An 18,213-nucleotide genomic window follows, 5' to 3' on the forward strand; every position below is an offset into this window, starting at 1 on the left:
ACTGTGATTCATGTACAGCCATGAGAAAAACTGTGGTGCAAGTTCAGCTTATCTCTTGGAGACCTGCATGATGATCCAACCTAGAGCCCATATGGGGAAAGGAGCAGTTCTGTGGTTTTGTGTAGTGTTTCTTGGCTTTAAAATCAGTGCCATGAGGAATGATCAGGCTTAGAGACATAGATGATATACAAATGTAGCTATCTAATGGAAAAATAGTCCTGATGTAAGGAGATGTCAAGGGAGTGACAATCCTTTCCATGACAGTGGTGACAGTTCTGCTTTTGTTACCTATTAACCTGGGACTGGGAGTAAGCTCCCTGAAAGCAGTGGGTTAATGATCTCTGCTGAGCTGGACAAAGGAGATATCTGCACCAGATTCTCTGTTGCAGATGTGTGCTTGACAAGACACTGCTGTCCATATCCAGCAACAAAGCATTAACATGAATGGGTCAGGCCTGCTGTTTACAGGGGTATGTGATGATGTTTGACTTAGTGCATGATTTGACCCTGTCAAAAGAAGGATGCTATCAAGCATCAGGGTCAGCCAAGACCAACGAATGGTGGTATGACTTGAGATCAGTAATGTGAATGAAAGGAGTGCAAACAGAGAACAGCAGAGTAGCTTCTCAGACAGACATCTTGCTTACTGAAGGAAGTAGTCAGTGAAGAAGAAAAAATACAGAGACCAGGACAGTCTCCAGGTAACCATAGAAAGCTATTTAAAGAGATTGCATTTCATGCTTCTTTGCTTCTGGTCCATAGAGGAGCTCGGGAGGCTGCTTTGGAGAGTTCAGCTGCTTGCCCCTGCAGACCCACTGCAGCTGAGGAACCATCAAGGAGAAGGGAAGACCTCAGGGGAGAGTCACAATGGATCCCACCAGCTGTCAGGGCAGATACGGCTTTTCTATCTCAGCAACTCTTGCATGCCACTCTACTCTGTTCCATTCCTGTCCCTCAGGCAGCTTGGTGGTGCCATGATTTGAACCTGTGTCATCACAGGAGCCACTGGCAAGTTTTCTGGGAGTTTTGCTTTGAGCTGATACCTTTCACTGGCTGCAAGATGGAGGAACAGAATAACTAAATTCTTTGTCTAGACTTTTGTGACTACAATCCATCTTATTGTCCACTCTTCTACTTAATGCTCCAAATGTCCAAGACGGGAGGAAAAGGTGACATGCTGCCCTTTCTACTCAATATTGGAATAGTGAGTACTGGAAAGGATGAAGCCCAATTTTCTGCCACATGAAGTCCAGTACTCCTCTACTGTGACAAGTCCAGCTGCTCTTGTTGTTGTTTGTATCCAAGACTTCTGCTTCCACCACTACCTCCAGGTTTTTCCTGTTACCAGCACCTTTCTACTTCTCTTATTTGCTAGCTGGATAGTAGATAACATCTCTGGATGCAATCCTGGCTTGACTGGTGGGTCAAAGAAATCATATAATTGCTATACTATTTTTCTGGTCATTTTTCATGTCATGTGATGGATGTTTGATGAGAAAGTGGTGGATGCACCACTGTGTGGCTGTGGAAGGGAGCGCGTCTATGAGTGGAAGACCTTTGAATGCAAGCCCAAGGTGTACACCTTTCCTCATGACAACAGGACTGCTTTGCAGCCTCTTTCCTGCTCTGCAATGCCAGAAGAAATATTAGGAAAAATTTCTTCTCAGAAATAGTGGTGAGGTATTGGAAGGTTGCCCAGTGAAGTGGTGGAATCATTATCCCTTGGAGGTTTTCAAGAAAAGGATGGATATGACATTGAGGGGACGTGGTGGTGGTTTGACGATTGGACTAGATGATCTTAATGATCTTTTTCAACCTTAATTATTCTACGATTCTATGATACTCTGAAGCAGTTGGTGTATAGGTTACAGCCCTGGGAAAACATCTGGGTCACAAGGCAGGAAGGAGTCATGGTCTCTGGAGCAGGGCTGAGTTGGGAAGGATGAGCAGGAAGCCTTGGGAGTAATGTACTACATAGTGCTGGAGGCTTGAAAAGCTTCTGGAAGATGTTTTGCTTTGGACCTTTTCTCTCTGGTTCTAAAGATAGCTTTTGGTGAGTAATGGCTGGAGAATGGTTGGCACACAAAGTGCACACAAAGTAGGAAAATAAAAGAAATGAAAAGGTGATGGGGAAGAGCCAGAAGCAGCAGCTATAAATATGACTGGTTTTCCATTGCTGAGAACATGCACTGACATGGGCAGAGAAGGGGGCAGCCAGCAAGCCTCTACCCATCTTCAAGGGTGCAATTGTGATCCCGCGGCATGCATAGAACTATGTCCTAATTGACCTCATATGAGACAAGTGCAAGATTTCCCCAATATCCTTGCTCTTGCTTGTCCCTTAACAAGATGAAATGTACACATCTGTGAGCACAGGCACAGTACATAGGGAGGTGCCTGGGTAGGTGCAGAGCAGCATAGGCATACAGATTCATGTGCATTTTCACTCACAAACATGCAGAGAACCAAACGGCTTAAATCAGCACATGGATGTACATGCACAGAGATTCACATGCTGGAAGAGATTTGTGACTTCACATGAATGTCCAAGTGTGTGTGCATATGGAATCATGTCTGCATATGAGGGTGTAAATCCAGACAGGGAAGGCAGATATACACACACAGGCATAAATGTGCCTCCATGCACATGCATGAACGTGCTTGACCATAAACTGAGCAGATGGACACCCGTGTTCTGGAGTGAACACACACTCATGTGTGTGTTCACTCCAGAAAATGTGCAAATGGATGCCATATGTGCAGTTACATCAATTCCTACACAACCGTGCTCATCCACATGCCTTTATACAACTATTGACATGTCCTAGAGTTGAGATCTCCATAGTGGAATGCATGGAGACACGGGATGCACTGCTTCCTGTTCTGAACCATCCCATTGGGACCCACAGCATGTAAAATCAGTACTGGAACAAGGGGCTGACTCATGCTTCATTCTTTCCATGCCAGGAGGCAGTAATGGGGAGGAGAAACTGTGGGAAGGGCAACCTGGGACTAGTGTTTTGCCTTGCAGTTTGCTGAAAGCCCCCTGCAGAGTAATTGACTCACTATCCTGATCAACATCATGATGCATTTGGAAGCTTGTTTTGTTTATAATTGAGAGATCCTTCCTAAGAGATGTACAGTTTCTGCTAACCCCTACAAGTGAGCTGATGATTTCCCCATTGTGGCTTGATAGCCTGGTGGGAGAGGATAACTTACATGGTTTGATGCTCAAGAGGGGAAAAGCAGATCCTGTTCTGGAATTGTTATAAGTGGAGAGAAATCTTAGTGGGAGAAATCTGGTGGCCATGCTACTTCCTCACAGGATAAATCAACAGACACAAGGACTTGCTTTGAAACTATCATTTTCCAGAGCTGTCCCCAAGCCCACGTCACTGGTGGGACATACTTCCCTCTCCCCTGTTCTCCTGTACAATAACACTGCAGTACGTGTCAGCCTTCTCTGCAAAAGAATTCTGATCTGCTCAAAGCCCAGTACAAACATAAGCGGTGGGTTGAAGTGGGAGCGTCCTCAGGGACCACTACTTCTTTGTTAAAGCTCAAGTGGCACAAACCCACTTGACTTGTGGCTCTTCATCAGGAGAATCTACAACATCCCTCTTTGCAGTGTGGACATTGGAGGGATTTGGCTTTGGAGTTTTTAGTGGAGGTCTGAAGTTTTGGAGTCTCTTGGCCTCTCCTGAGCATCTGCTCTCCTGCGTTGCACATATCCCAAATCAGATGTTGTCATTTATGCACAAGCCCCATACAGCACATAAAGATTAATTTGGGTGTCTCCAGATGTGCACTGGTTTGCACATGCAGACATGTAACTATCGTATCACAGAATCATAGAATCGTTTGAGTTGGAAGGAATGGTGATCTCATCCAAATCCCTTGCAATGAATAGAGACACCTATAGCTAGGTCAGGTTAGTGAGTGCCCCGTCCAGCCTAAACTTGAGTGTCTCCAGTAATAGGGCATCCACCAAATCTCTGAGCAACCTGTTCCAGTGCCTTACCACCCTTATTGTAAAAAAAAAAAAAAAATTTCCTTATATCCAGACCCAGGTTACTCAGCCTTTCCTTATATGGGAGATGCTCCAGGCCCTTCATCTTCTTTGTGGCCCTCTGCTGGATTCCTTCTAGGAGATTCATCATTTTTGAACTGGGGAACCCAGGACTGGACATACAGTCGATATTTGTGACTGTTCTAACTTCCAGGCTCATGGACTTGAGAAAGTCCCAGCTTTACAAGGCAACGTTGTCAAAAATGATAGCTTAATCCTCTTTGTGTTCTAATTAACGCTCTACCCATCCTTCTTCACCCTCCATACTTTTCTCTGCCCCGCTCCTTCTGCTACAAATGAACATCTAACGTCAGCAGAAGAAAATACATTCTTCATGCAATTAAATAATTGAATACTCCTCTGGCAAAATGAACTATCACATGATTTTCTTGTGCTTTACTACATTTTTCCCCTTTTTTTCCCTTCTTCTTTCCTCTGGTGAGATAAGGCTTCCATTCTTGAAAGCTATTTTAAATATTCATGTTTTAATTAACAGACTTTATTGCATGAACTCTGTAAGATAATAAAAAGACTGCCTGAGGCACAACACATTTTTGTTGTTTGTTCTTGAAAGGGGACTAGGAAGTAAGAAGTAATACCTTTTCTCAACATACATTTAAAAGATACACAAGAATGACTGCCGTGGGTCATTTATCCAGTGGGCTCTCCATAAACCACTTGCCCCTGAACATCACATTGCAGTACATCTCTATAAATGTTGGGAAGTGTTAGTCATTGGGGATTCTTATGAGGACTGGCCCCTCTGAACATGCATCAGGGTTTGCAATGGGCAGAGTAGGGCAGTGAGTTCCATGTAGTAGATGTGCAGGCAGAAGTGGGAGGAGATCTGCAGCAATCTTGGATGATTCAGGGTTGTGAATATTTGGGGCTGAATGCAGTCTTTTGCTGAAACTGGAAACTGAATGCTTTGCTTTCAGTTTGCATGATTTTTATTTTTTTCAAAATAAAACAGAGGGAAGATTTTGACCAACGTCTCTCCCCAATATTTTTGAGATGAAAAACCCAAATATTGGCTCTACATTTCTGCACTGAGCTTTGCTTTGATTTAAGACAAATAATTTGACAGAATGCATGAATTTGTGAAACATCTGGTATTGCCAGTTATGTATTTTTGCCAGGAAAAAAAAGAAGAAAAATAATGTTACATGAAACTTCTTTCTATGTGGGTGTTTTCTTATGGTGCAGCAAGCTGAAATTAACTTTATATTCTGAGTATGTCATCTGTGCTGCATAACATGGGCTTCTGCATACAGATTAGCTGTGGTTTTGTGCTAGGAGGGATCTCAAGGATGCTTGGACCAGAGCCTCACAAGGAGGTTTGTGATGTTTTCCTAGATCTCTTCTACCTGTGCAGCCTGCTATAGGGAGCCTGCTTTGGCACGGAGGTTGGACTAGATGATCTCTAGAGGTTCCTTCCAGCCCCTACAATTCTATGATTCTGTGACAATCTTGAATAAACCAAGGCATTTAGAATCATCGAAACAGAGAACCATTAAGGTTGGAAAAGACACTAAGATTATCAAGTTCAACCATCTACCCACCACTGGCATACCCACTAAACCATGTTCCTTGCGTACCTTGTTCGTTTAACCTTTTACCCTTCTATTCTTTGCTTTTACTTACTTATTTTTCAGGAAAAGGGTTGTCTCTCATAGATTGATTCCTTGCATCCAGGCTGGTTGGCAGCTTGAAAGAGAGGAGCTATACAGTATTAAATGAGGCTGTTCTGTTGTGCAGAGGAAACACCTTTAATCACCTCATGTAGGTTTTCAGTGCTTTAATGATAAACTGAATTGTGCCCTGGGAAAATCTCTATCACATGGATTATTCCATTTGTTTTCTGCCTTGTACTGAGTGTTTTTCGTCTTAACTCAAGAAAAGGCCAGAGTTCAGCAGCAGCTGCCAAGGAACAAAGATGGGGTCATTCTCCTGAGTTAGGTGGAAGGTCTCTGGATTTGCACCACAATGAACAATCACATGTGTAGGTCAGACTTTATTAAGACCATCTGGTAGAGATGTCTCCATTCTATCTTTTGAAGGCACTGTCACCTTTGTGATGCTTCACATATGGATGTTAAAATGCTGGACTGTTCTCACTTTATGCTGTCCAGACTTGTCTGGAGCATCTGCTACTTCTCTTTGGCACGAGCACCAGTTAAGCAAGTTAAGGTCATAATCCAATAAAAGATCCATACTCCTTGTCAGAAAAACTGGACAGGGTTCAATGAAGTCTATAGACCATCAAACAACTGGGAAGACCAGTTAGAGAAATGGGTCTATATGAAATTTCTTGTTCATTTCTTACAGAACTTTGTTAATGGCAGCATAAGAGTAAAGAAATGCCAGATTTGGGCAGATTATGGAAAGACAAGAACTCATTTACCCCCACATATTGCTTAGAGTGTGCTATTGCCATTTTAATGGTTGTCAGTTGTGCCATGGGAAGTTCAGATTGGATATTAGGAGAAATTTCTTCTCAGAAAGGATGGTAATGCATTGGTGCAGACTGTCCTGGGAGGTGGTGGAGTTACCGTCCCTTTGAGGTGTTCAAGAAAAGGGTAGATATGGCACTTAGGGACATGGTTTAGTGGATGTGATAGTGATAGGTTGATGATTGAACTAGATGGTCTTAGAGGTCTTTTCCAACCTTAATGATTCTATGATTCTATGGTTGCATCATAGATGACAAAACTCAGTTTGATCATATTTCTCATTATTATGTCTAGGACACTTGGCTTCAATAGAGGTTATACTGACCTCTTTAAACCATAAGCCTTGACAGGGTAAACACAGTGTTTCATCCCATCTCAAAGTAGACATCAGAATAATGCAGTCAGTATCTTCAGAAAAGGAACCAGCTTACAGATCTCAGTCCACCAGCTCATATTACGAGTCCACTGCTCTCACATCCAACAGTGTAAGAAGAGAGTCTCAATCAGGCAGCACTGTAGTCTTCTATCTCATCTGCTTTGTACTGAGATGAGTAGATATGACCCATTTGTTCTTGGTTTTTGCAGATGTACAAGGTGTAGATAACACACTTCTAATACCTCTAATACTATGAGGTCTGCATTCTTGGCAGAAGGATTGCCCCGAGGCCAAGGCTGAAAGTCATCTGGTTGCAGGCTATATTATTCAAGTCTTAAGTGGTATCTCCAATTGCTATTGGATTCTTGAGCCTCACCTCCTCCATTCTTTCCTCTCCTTCCACCCTCAGCTGTGCTGGCACAGCTGCATGTGCGGCCACTTGCAAAATTGGTTGCAGAGAGAGTCCAGCTTAAAAAAGGAATTAGAAATAACTGATTTTAATCACCTGTCAGAAAAGTGACATGACACAGTGTCTTCTGGCACAGTCTGCTTTGAGGTTTAGTTACGCTGAATGCAATACCCCACCTTTTGGCTCTGCCTCTGTGAGTCACCCAGCAATCCCTGTTGTTTGTATTTAGTGTAGATCTTGTTAATTGGCTCTTTGATTCCTCTAATTAAATGTAAATGAAGAGTGGATCATTAAACATGGATACAGGAGCCCTCTCTGAACAAAGCAGGTTGCAGACAGAGGAGGAAGCATAGGAAGCAGATTTTCCTTACTCCAAGTCTGTCCCCTCTTTTGGATTTCAATCCCAAAGGAACTTTGCTGCCCTTTTGCTGCCGAGGGCTTCCTACTGAGGTTGTGCAAGGGATTCCCTGGTGTCAGTCAAATGGGCTAAGGCCAGAAGAAGCAGTGAGGCAAACCTTGCTGCCTTCCTTTTGCTTTACAAGCTTGTTTATGCGCTGATCCTGCAATTCCCTGTTAGGTTGCAAAGTCTCATCGGAGGCTGCAAGTGAGTTTGCTGGGAGCCTTCTTGGAGCTACCTTCCCAAGTCAGATGTGATGGTTTTCAGGGTATCCTGCTGTCTGTTTTTGCCCTGGCAGCATCATACAGCCCAGGACAGAGGGAGGTTAAGTGTTGCCTTGCTGGAGCTTGTCACTAATGCCGTATGCTTGGCACTGTGATGATGCAGCCGTGCTGGATCTGTGGGCGACAGGAACAGATGCCATATGTTCCTCTAAAAGAAAACTCTCCCATTGCTCGGGGTGTAAAGAGATGTTTTCTTTCCTGCAGGCCTCAAATCTGTCCCTGGTGTGCTGCTCTTGGCCAGCTTAAGACATTAAAGGAGATTTTTTTTTTCCTTTGCATTGATAAGTGATGTGAAGTAGTGGATGCAGGGAGTGGATGATATGGGAATGTCTGGGATGCTTTTCTAGGCCCAAGAAGATATCCTTCAGGACAGTGAGTAATCTGGTTTCCAAACCTGCTTGGACCCCGGGGACTTTGAAGACCATAAGGCCCATTGTATCCTGAACTACATCAGAAGAAGGATGGCCAGCAGGGTGAGAGAGGTGATTGTCCCCCTCTGTTCCAGCCTCGTAAGACCCCATCTGATGTATTGCATCCAGACTTGGGGCCCCAGATCAAGAATGATGCAGAGCTGTAGGAGAGGGCTACAAAGATGCTCAAAGGTCTGGAACACCTCTCCTGTGAAGAAAGGTAGAGGGAGTTGAACTGGTTTAGCCTGGAGAAGAGAAGGCTCTAGGGAGACCTCATTGTGATCTTCCAGTACTTGAAGGAAGCATATAAGCAGAAGAGGAAGTGACTTTTTACATGGACAGATAGTGACAGGACAAAGGAGAATGGCTTTAAACTGTAACAGAGTAGATTTAGGTTAGATGTTAGAAAGAAAATCTTTACTTGGAGAGTGGCGAAGTCCTGGAATAGGCCCAGAGAAATTGTGGATGCTCCATCTGTGGAGACATTCAAAGGCCAGGTTGGATGCAGCCCTGGGCAGCCTAATCTAATGGGTGACAACCCTCCCCATGGCAGGGGGGGTGTAACTACATTATCTCTAAGGTCCTTTCCAACCCAATCCATTCTATAATTTCACAATTCTATGACTATGGCATGAACTTAGCAAGTGGCCACGCAATCTATGACCAGCTAGAAGGTCTTCACCTACTGGTGACCTGGGAGTAGCTGAGATCTGGAGGCCATTTAGAGATGGATCTCCAATTTTCTACCATTTGGAGGGCTCTAAATAATTAATGCCGCTCCGGACGTGCAGGGAAAGGACAACTATGATGCTACTGCAGAGGCAGACTACAGTGAACAGAGCAGGATGGTTGGCAGTGGCTGCAAGAAGATGGAGCAATGAAGGAGCTGGAGGCTGGGCCTGTGTGTGAAAGCCAGGTCTGAGGGTGTATATTCATCACTGTGGTCACCCTGTGAAGCCTGGAGACAGCGGAAGGGTCCAAATCTCTACTGTGACCATATCAGGTCAATATGTTTGTGGGGGTTTGCTCTGGACTCCTGAACACCACATCTTAAAAATATGGTTAAACACAGTCAGGATACGAAAGCAATGAGTTTGTTACATGGAGTCAACAGAGCAGGAAAAAATTGCATACTCCTGAAAGGACACTGAACTTATGCAGTGTCACCTCCAGGTTCTCAGCATCCTCATCTCCTGTGTCACAACCCATAAGGTTTCTCAGACCCGAGGGTGAGCTCAGGTCATGGGGAAGGGACTGAGTGGTTGGATTTCTTTTTCTCCAGGAGACAGGGTGAATAGGAGCGTGCAGCTCGTCTCTCTTTTGCTTTCTTGCGCTACACACTGGCCTGGAGGGGTCTTTGCCTTTGTGTCCTCATGTGGCCCAGTGGAATATTCATCAGAGAAGAGGATGAGACCAAAGAAGCTCTGAGGTACCGTGCGGTGCCAGAGACAGCTCTCCCTGCTTCCAACCTAGAGGGGAATGCAGGGAAAGCAGTTGACCTTTTTTTCCGCTCGGCTGTGCTGCGTTCCTGCAAGCGGATGCTGCTCTCACTCTGGAAGATGCAGGCAAACAGATGACAAGTATTTGAGCCGGAGATCTGCAAAGGCAGCTGCTCTTGCCACCACTGATGGGCTCTTCCTTTCTTGATTTCTTTCATTTTCTCCTTTCATTTTATCTTTTTCTCACTCACAATATCCATCTATTCATCCATGCCTGCTTTTCCATTCAGGCATAGTGGAAGTGTTCTCTGAGGATGAAGGGGAAAAAGGATTGTCTCGCTCTGCTCTGCACTGTGCAGCCTCACCTCAAGCACTGGGTGCAGTTTGGGGCACCACAATATAAGAAGGACATGAACTATTTGAGATCATTCAAAGGAAGGCTAAGAAGATGGGGAAAGTTCTGGAGGGCAAGATGTATGAGGAGTTTTCTTGGTCCCTAGGGTTGTTCAGCACAGAGAAGAGGAGAATGAAGGGAGGCCTCATGGTGGCCTATAGCCCCTTCATGGCAGCCTACAGCTGCCTCATGGTGGCTTAAGACCTACAGCTCACCCATGGTGGCTGGCAGCTGGCTACCTAATTTCTGCTCACTGGTGACAGCAAGAGGACCCAAGGGGACAGTATGGAGATGTGTCAGAGGAGGGGGGTCAGGTGGGGGTTAGGAGGTGGTTCTTCATCAGAGGGTGGGGGGCATGGAATGGGCTCTCCAGGCCAGTGGGCATGACCTCAGGCTGCAAGGAGCACTCAGACATAGGGTTTGGATTTTGGGTGATCCTGTGTGGAACCAGGTGATGGACTCGATGTTCCTCATGTTCCACTTGTTCACTGGATGTTCCACTTCCAGTTCAGGAAATTCTATGATTCTGTGATTTTTAAAGGAATCTGCTGTCCTTCAGCCTCAGGGAGCTGGAGGCTGCCATAAGCCATTCTCAGGGCACCAGAAATCCAAGTACACATGGGGATATACTTCCACGCATTCGAAGAAAATGGTATAAAATTTCCTACCTGATTGTTTTTCTCTAAAAATTTCCCTCAAAATTCCCCCAGCGGGGACACACTCCCATTTCTTGTCTTCCTGCTCTTCTCAAAAGAGGTCTAGTGGGAATGTTTCACAAAGAGCATTTGGTTTTAACTTTTTCTTCTTTCATGCAAAAACACAGCCATTGGGTCTGAAAATATTTTAACTAGCTAAAGGTTAGTGTTTCAGGGAACCCTTACTATAAAATGTTCTGATGAAACATCTCTGCCCTGTTCTTTGATGAAGACTTGACCTTTCTGGTCATTAGATGATATTCCACACATCCCCATCTCTTTTTTTTTTCCTGCTCTTGAGCGAACTCTCAGCACAACGGGGTCAAGCAGGTGTTGGAAAATCGTACTGGAGATCCTGATTGCTCAGTGTTCCAAAGGCATGGGGTAACTTCTGCTGGAGTGTGGTTTTCCTACACTGTTGTTCAAGTTGGCAGTTGGTGTGTTACGCATCAGAATCAGCTGAAATTTTGTGCTGGGGAAAATAAGCTTTATAGGCCTCCTTTCATCACAGCTGCACTATATGGCTGCTCTGAGAACCATAGATAGATACAGTTAGTGAAAAAAAAAACAGTCTTGTTTGTTATTTATAGAACCCTTGTTCGCATCCTATGGTCTAGCTCCAAATCAATCTGAAATAAGCTGTGCTACTGGCTCCAACCATTTCTAAGTTGATCTGTCAAGATTCAGCAATCACAATCATATAATCACAATGCATCCGAAAAAGGACAGTGAAACTGGAAGCTGGTGAAGGGCCTGGAGCCCAAGTCTTACAAGGAAAGGGAACTGAGATTGTTTCGCCTGGAGAAGAATAGGCTTAGGGGAGACCTTATTACTTTCTAATTCCCTGAAAAGAGGCTGCTGTGAGGTGGGGGTCAGACTTCTTCCCCGGGTAACAGCAACAGGACGAGAGATAATGGCCTTAAGTTGAGCCAGATGAGGTTCAGGTTGGATATTAGGGAAAATATCACCTCAGAAAGAGTGGTGAGGTATTGGATCAGGCTCCCCAGGGAGGTGGTGGAGTCACCATCCCTGGAGGTTTACAAGAGAAGGGTAGATGTGGCACTAAGTGACATGGTTTAGTGGTATGGTAGTAATAGGGTGATGGTTGGACTACATGAACTTAAAGGCCTATTCCAACTTTAATGATTCTACGGTTCTATGTTTCTATGAACCAGAACCAGAATAAAACACCTTGGTGCAGGTTGGTCCATTTCTTGAGCAAGATATGCAACTCTGTCCAGCCCTAATAAATCTGTTTCTCATAAACAAAGGGGGACCACCACATCCTGTCCTGAAGGTCTATTCCCATGTACTGTGGGTATTTGGGGTGATTACAAAAGGGTACAAAATCTGCTAATTGAACATGTTCACTATGCTGGCTCATTGCTACACTGCTAGCACTCTCAGAGCTCATGTCTCCCTTTGAAATCTGTTAAAAACAGAAATTCAGATTTAAAGGGATATTGATTTCTCCTGGCTGGTTAAATGCTATGTTCGCTCATGATAATCCCATCCCTGCCCTGCTTTCCTATGTCTGTCAATACAAAGAGGAGGAAGGGGGGACAGCTATGGCTTGGGCAACCCTGGCTACCTGTTGTGGGGTCACTACATCTCGAGTGCGTCTTCCTTTACAGTCTCCTTTGTGCTGAGTGCTTTTAAAAGGCGACACAGGAGAAGCATATTTTCTCTGCCATTAAATCATTGCTGCAGACTGTCAGTGCTCCAACATATTAGCCGCTGAACTTAAAAAGAAGCAAAGGAGTTATTTGCAAAATCCATGTTGGAAAGAAATTAAATCTGACATTTCAGCTATGGAGCCTTCCCCAGGAGAAGAGAATATATAGGACTGAAATATTTTTTCCCTCTTTCCTAGCTGCTAGAGGAAGGGCCTTCCTGTGAGTTATTGGTTTTTAATCCACTTCTGCAGGCGCTCACTAAACAATCTCCTGCTAGTTAACAAGGTCCCTCAGCGCTCATCTTTCAAGGTTATAATTTGATCATCAGGTGAAGATTGGGAAGAAGTACCCCATCTGCCGGTGGCTCTGCCTATTGGAGGAAGCTTTTCCAAGCTGCTGTGTTACAGCAGAAAAGAAGGAACAGGATTGTGCTGGCTCAGTGCTTTCCTGTGCTTTGCAGCAAGTGATTGCTAAAGACAAGTCAGGAATAACGAGAGCTGCAGTGCTCCAGTCGAGGGTTTATTTGTCCTCAACAAGTCATGTGTTTGGAGATGTGTCTCTTCTGACCTTCAGTGCGGCACAGCATCCCCTTCATGTTGCACCTCTCAATTCCAGCCAAGTCTGAAAAAATATCTAGGCAGGGTGAAGGACACCTGGGCCATGAAAAGTGAGGGAAAAAAAGCAGACTGTGGATACTGGAGGACAGCTACTAAAACTTCCTACCCCACTCTAAGTTATTAGCTCTGATTCAAGGAGAATTATTGCCTGTTGGTTCACTGGGAGTGAAGTGACATTATGCAAGGGGTCCATTTCTCATCCAATGTTACAGCTTGATGATGTTGAGCAGAGGATGCTGAGATTTTGTTTGCATGTATGGGCTCATTGGGAACAAATGGACAGCAGGAGCAACATGGGTCCTGGTGGCTTTTTTACCAGTGCCATGAGTCTTGAACCATTGGACCTGACCACCAACACTTTGTAGGCCACTGAATCAGACCAACGAAGAATTTCTAACTTTAATAAGTTGTGTTTCTCATTGGACATGAATATCCAATTGATGCTGAGAAAAGGCAGACTCTTTCTCAACTCACAGTTGGATTGATTTCATTTCAAAAAGTGCTTTGCAAGCTTTTAGACAGTAGCCTGCCTGGGATACCTCACATGGGCCAGGGCACATGCTTCCTCACTCCTAAGCTCTGAGCTCAAGGCCTTTCTCATCCCCTGAATGATCTGCATTAACTTTCCTCCCCTGGATGTCACAAAGGTTCCCCTTTACAGATCGTTGTCTCCTTGGTAACTGAACCACATCAGATAAAAGCAGACGGAAACTCAGCAGCCTGCAAAGCCCTGAGCAACACAGAGGGGATGGCTTTGGGAAGCTGTTATGGCTGAGGTGCATCACACAGACTGAAGACAGCTTGTGTTGCCCTGTGTTTTGTCCCCAGCTTGTGATACAGCTCTCGTAGTTGACAAGTCATCCATCACATCCATCCTCTTCCTGACACTCTCCATTCAAGGCAAGATGTGATATCCCCATACAATTCCTCTGCCTTATCTGGTCCTGGTGACCTGCATGTGTGGGTTGAGGACAAGTCCTGTCTTCATTAAGCTCTTCCTTCTCTTACACAAAGCCTTACTGTTGGGAGCAATAGACATGTGTTGAAACTCAGGATGTTTGATGCAAGCCTTATGGTTGTGAATGAAGCCACTTCTGAGGGAGTATTTGTTGGGTATTTGTGTTGTTTCCCTCTCCCTGTTTGGCACCACTTTGTTAACTTTTCAGCATTATTGAGCTATTTACCTTTGCAATAATTTCCTAATTTGGGTTCTAAATCATAATTAGCACTGGAACAGAGACAAATGGTGCAAAAGAGTAAACAAAATGAGCCATCCTGGTCCAGACACTTTTTCCCTTTCTCACTCACCCTGTCTCTCCTTTTCTTCACACCAGATTCTGAGTCTGAATCTCCACTTTCCCTCCTACAGAAGTATGAACAGCTACCTTACTGTCACTGTCACCCAGACATTTAACACCTGGAACATCTGTCCTGAAACAGAGGAGGGAGAAAGTGAACATTTTGAACTGGAGTGAGTGACTAGTGGCTGGATCTCTTTGGGAAGACTGGGAAGGAAGAATCTGACCAAAAGACTTTGAGTTCAACCTGTTTAAATATGTCTATATGCACTATGTACTATAAAATGCACCTTTTTTTTTTTTTTTCCTTGCAAATGTATGATAGAAGCATGTCTTCAAAGGGCAGAGGAAGGCACTGGCAGAAGCGGTCAGGAGAGCAAAGAACCAAAATCCTGACTCCTTCTGATGCGGTTCCTTTTAAAACAGCACCAGTTGTTCTTTTGGAAGGATATCATTAGACCAAGTATTTTCCCTCCAGTTCTTGGCAAAAAGTCAACATTTGCATTTAAATAGTGCTTTTGCTACAAAACAGAAGCATGCTGCAGAATAGCTGCACATAGATAAAGATTCCTTTAAGAGAACTTCGGAGGGGGGGATGGGGAAGAAACGTCACTGAAAGCCCAGCCTGTCCTCTTGTGCTGTCAGCAGAGAGGTTATTTATGCATTCGAGAGTGTGCCCACTGAGACATAATCTAGTGCTCTCAGGAGTCTCTGCTTGCTAGAGGTGGAATTATTAGAATTAAAAATTACAAGCGTAAAACAAGGCCAGGGTAAAATGAAATATTACCCAGCTAGTCTAAATAATTCATAGAAAAAATAACCCCCTAGATCCCCCTTCAATCCATCTTACTCCATTGATGTGAAGAGGAGCAATCTGTTGAAGGAGTGTTTGAAGACTTCCAGGATGCTTTCAAGGGTCAAGGGCTGTTTCCGAGTGACTTTGGTTCATGTGACCCATGAGTGGCTCTGGGGGAAAAGATGAGCGATGGTACGACACGGGCTTTCCTCTGACAATGAAGCCTTCCTCAAAGGTCATCAGGGGAGTAGAGAATACCATTTTGAAGAAAGAAAAAATAAAAGAATCACTCTATGTTTCTGTGCTCCCAAGCAGAGAGCAAGAGTAATATAACCTCTATGTGCACAGATCTCCAAAGGACATAGCAAGGTCATCTTTGGCAGATATTTACCTTTCAGTACAATCAAGTCCATTCCCAAATGTTTTTTTGGAAAGGCTTTTGCTAGATCTTCTGGCCATATCTGAGGTTAGAGGCCCTTAGGTGGCACTACCCTCCATAGAAACAGATGGGAAGGATCTACAAAACAAATATGGGCAGTGGATGGGACCATAGCAGAGAAAGCATGATTTAATTTGTGAAGCAGAGTGTGCTTCTGGAGGAGAAAGCTTCTGCCTAGTTCTAGGATAAGAGGTAGTGACCTGGAATTGCATCTGAGAATGTTCAGGCTAGATATTAGGAAAAACTTCCTTTCAGAAAGAGTGGGAATGCATTGGAACAGACTGATCAGGAAAGTGGTGGAGTCACTGTCCCTTGAGGTGTTCAAGAAATGTGGCAGTGAGGAACATGGCTTAGTGGACATGGTAGTGATAGGCTGACAGTTGAACTAGATAATCTCAGTCGTCTTTTCCAACCTTAATGATTGTATGATTCTGTCACCTCTTTTTTGATGGAAATCTGTGCCTGAGAGATGACTGTAGTGAGGGGGTGAACGATGGCAGTTTTATCCAGGAGCATTTGGTCACATAACAGAAAGGAAATTTAAAAAAATATATATATATATTCATATTTAATCGCATTTTCCTGATACACACATGCTTATATACAGATATTATGTGCAAAAGCATCTTTGGAGACCATAGAGAAAACTGAAAGAGTGAAAATTGATTCTGAGTGTCTCTGTTATAGGAGTTTCTCGCAGACATTGGGTCTCTGCACACCAGAGACATGCAGCCTCTCTTCCCCAGCAAACCCAACACATACTGCTGTGCTCTCCATAGTGGCTGCAGAAGGGGTGCAATTAAAACAGCCATTGTAAAAGCTTTATCTTTGCAGTCTGTCTCCAGGCCAAATAGAATTCTTGTAGACAGCTGACTGACCAACTGAGGTAATATATACTGCCTTTCAACAGGGCTCTTTAATTTGTAGGCAAGCCTAGCATGCCAAGACAGTGCATCAAGAAGTTATGGAACATCTCATCACAGGTCACTGCCAGTACCAAAGTGTCTGTGGATCCAGAAATTAATTTATCAGTTTTTCAGGCAAAAAATTTCATTGATGATGGTTAAAGTCACCACCTTTGAGCAGAAGATAATTCTTAAGTACAGCATGCAGTAGGCTTGTCCATCAACATGCTATTGATGTAAGGAAGTCAATTTTCCTAAAGCTTTCTTAGTAGCCATTTTTCTGTTTGCCTCCTATTTTATGCATGTATCCCCAGAATTGTAGTTATTTTAGGTACATCTAGGCACAGCAGGGCCCTCCAGAGGGTCCTATTGGACAGTTGTGCCTGAGCACAGCAGTTGTTGTTTCCTTGGTGTCTTCCATATTTCATACATTTTTTTAACTGGCTGAGAGTATTTTCCCTCAGATGAAAAGAGGCTGATTATACTTACCAGTGTAATTTGTCTGATACTGCTGTGATATTGCTATGGTAGGACTCTCATCTTCTTTGTGAGCTTTGCCAAATCCAGTGACACAGAAGTCAATGTCCATCACAGACAAAAAGTGGAAGATGCTTTCCTGATTTATGTGGCTTCGCAAAGCCAGAAGAAAAGTTTCTTGGATGAAAGAGATGAATTCTTGAGGCAAGAAAAGGTTAGAAACTTGAAGAGGAAGAAAAAAAGCACAGGAAATACTGCTTGGATGCCTAAGGATGCTGAAAGAAAATGGAAAAAAAAATCAACAGAACGAAGAGATGAGAGGAAAATGAGAAAGAAAATAAGGCAGTGTTTGAAAGGAAGGGACATAGCTCTGGCTTCTGGGATTATTCATTCTCATAGGAGACATGAAAGAGCTAAACAAGGAAAATGCCATGCAGAGATCACACATTGTTTTTTAAGGACAGGCCTTTAGACATGATCCCCACTGGCTGAGCTGTAAACCGGCTCCCAATCAATCTCTCCTCTCTGAAATGTCACTAACCTGCACTTAAGTGCAATAAGACTTTCCAGACTAATTGAAATTCTGAGCTAGAGTCAGGAGACATTTGCTTCAAGTAGTGTTTTAATTGTCTGCTCCCTAGGCTAGTAACAGGATATTTTGCTCCTTGCATTATTCAAGGAGACACAAGACCTCAACCTTTCTGTTTAGGTTAGTGCCCCTCCTGTCTTGGGTTTATGTTCAATTCTTTATTTGACCTCTACTCACATATTACCCTCATGTATCCTCATGTGCCTGCAGAGCCAGGGATTGGAAAACCTCTACCATCCCATCTGCTTAGATGCAGCTTTTTCATTCAACCTATTATCTGGAAAAAAAGAGCCAACTGGGAAGCGTGGAGCTGAACCCAGATCTAAATGATTCTGTAGCCTGGAGCAGTTTTTATTTCTGTTTGTTTTTGGTGTTTTTTTTTGTTTGTTTGTTTTTTGTTTTTTTGTTAGATACAAGAGGACCCTTTCTGTCTTTTCTGCAAATGCAGTGCCTATCAAAAGAGACTTTGTTATGACTTCTTTCTGGCTGA

At 43.9% G+C, this 18,213-nt stretch overlaps 1 protein-coding gene across 2 annotated transcripts in view; it reads left to right on the plus strand.

Annotated features, from left to right (window-relative positions):
• ADGRB1 (adhesion G protein-coupled receptor B1) overlaps window positions 1-18,213 on the plus strand; it is a 198,265-nt gene that overhangs the window by 8,577 nt on the left and 171,475 nt on the right. Inside the window, exon 2 of one of the 2 annotated variants that reach the window (XM_042870067.1) lies at window positions 10,557-10,577. The exons of the other annotated variant lie outside the window; for it this stretch is intronic. Within the exon in view, the coding sequence (XP_042726001.1) occupies window positions 10,557-10,577 (21 nt within the window). The remainder of the gene's footprint in view (window positions 1-10,556; window positions 10,578-18,213) is intronic. 2 annotated transcript variants of the gene reach the window in all.

The sequence above is a fragment of the Lagopus leucura genome, unplaced genomic scaffold (genome assembly GCF_019238085.1).
Source record: "Lagopus leucura isolate 7727_CA_CO unplaced genomic scaffold, USGS_WTPT01 Super-Scaffold_100002, whole genome shotgun sequence".
In the NCBI taxonomy this organism is placed as follows: Eukaryota; Metazoa; Chordata; class Aves; order Galliformes; family Phasianidae; genus Lagopus; species Lagopus leucura.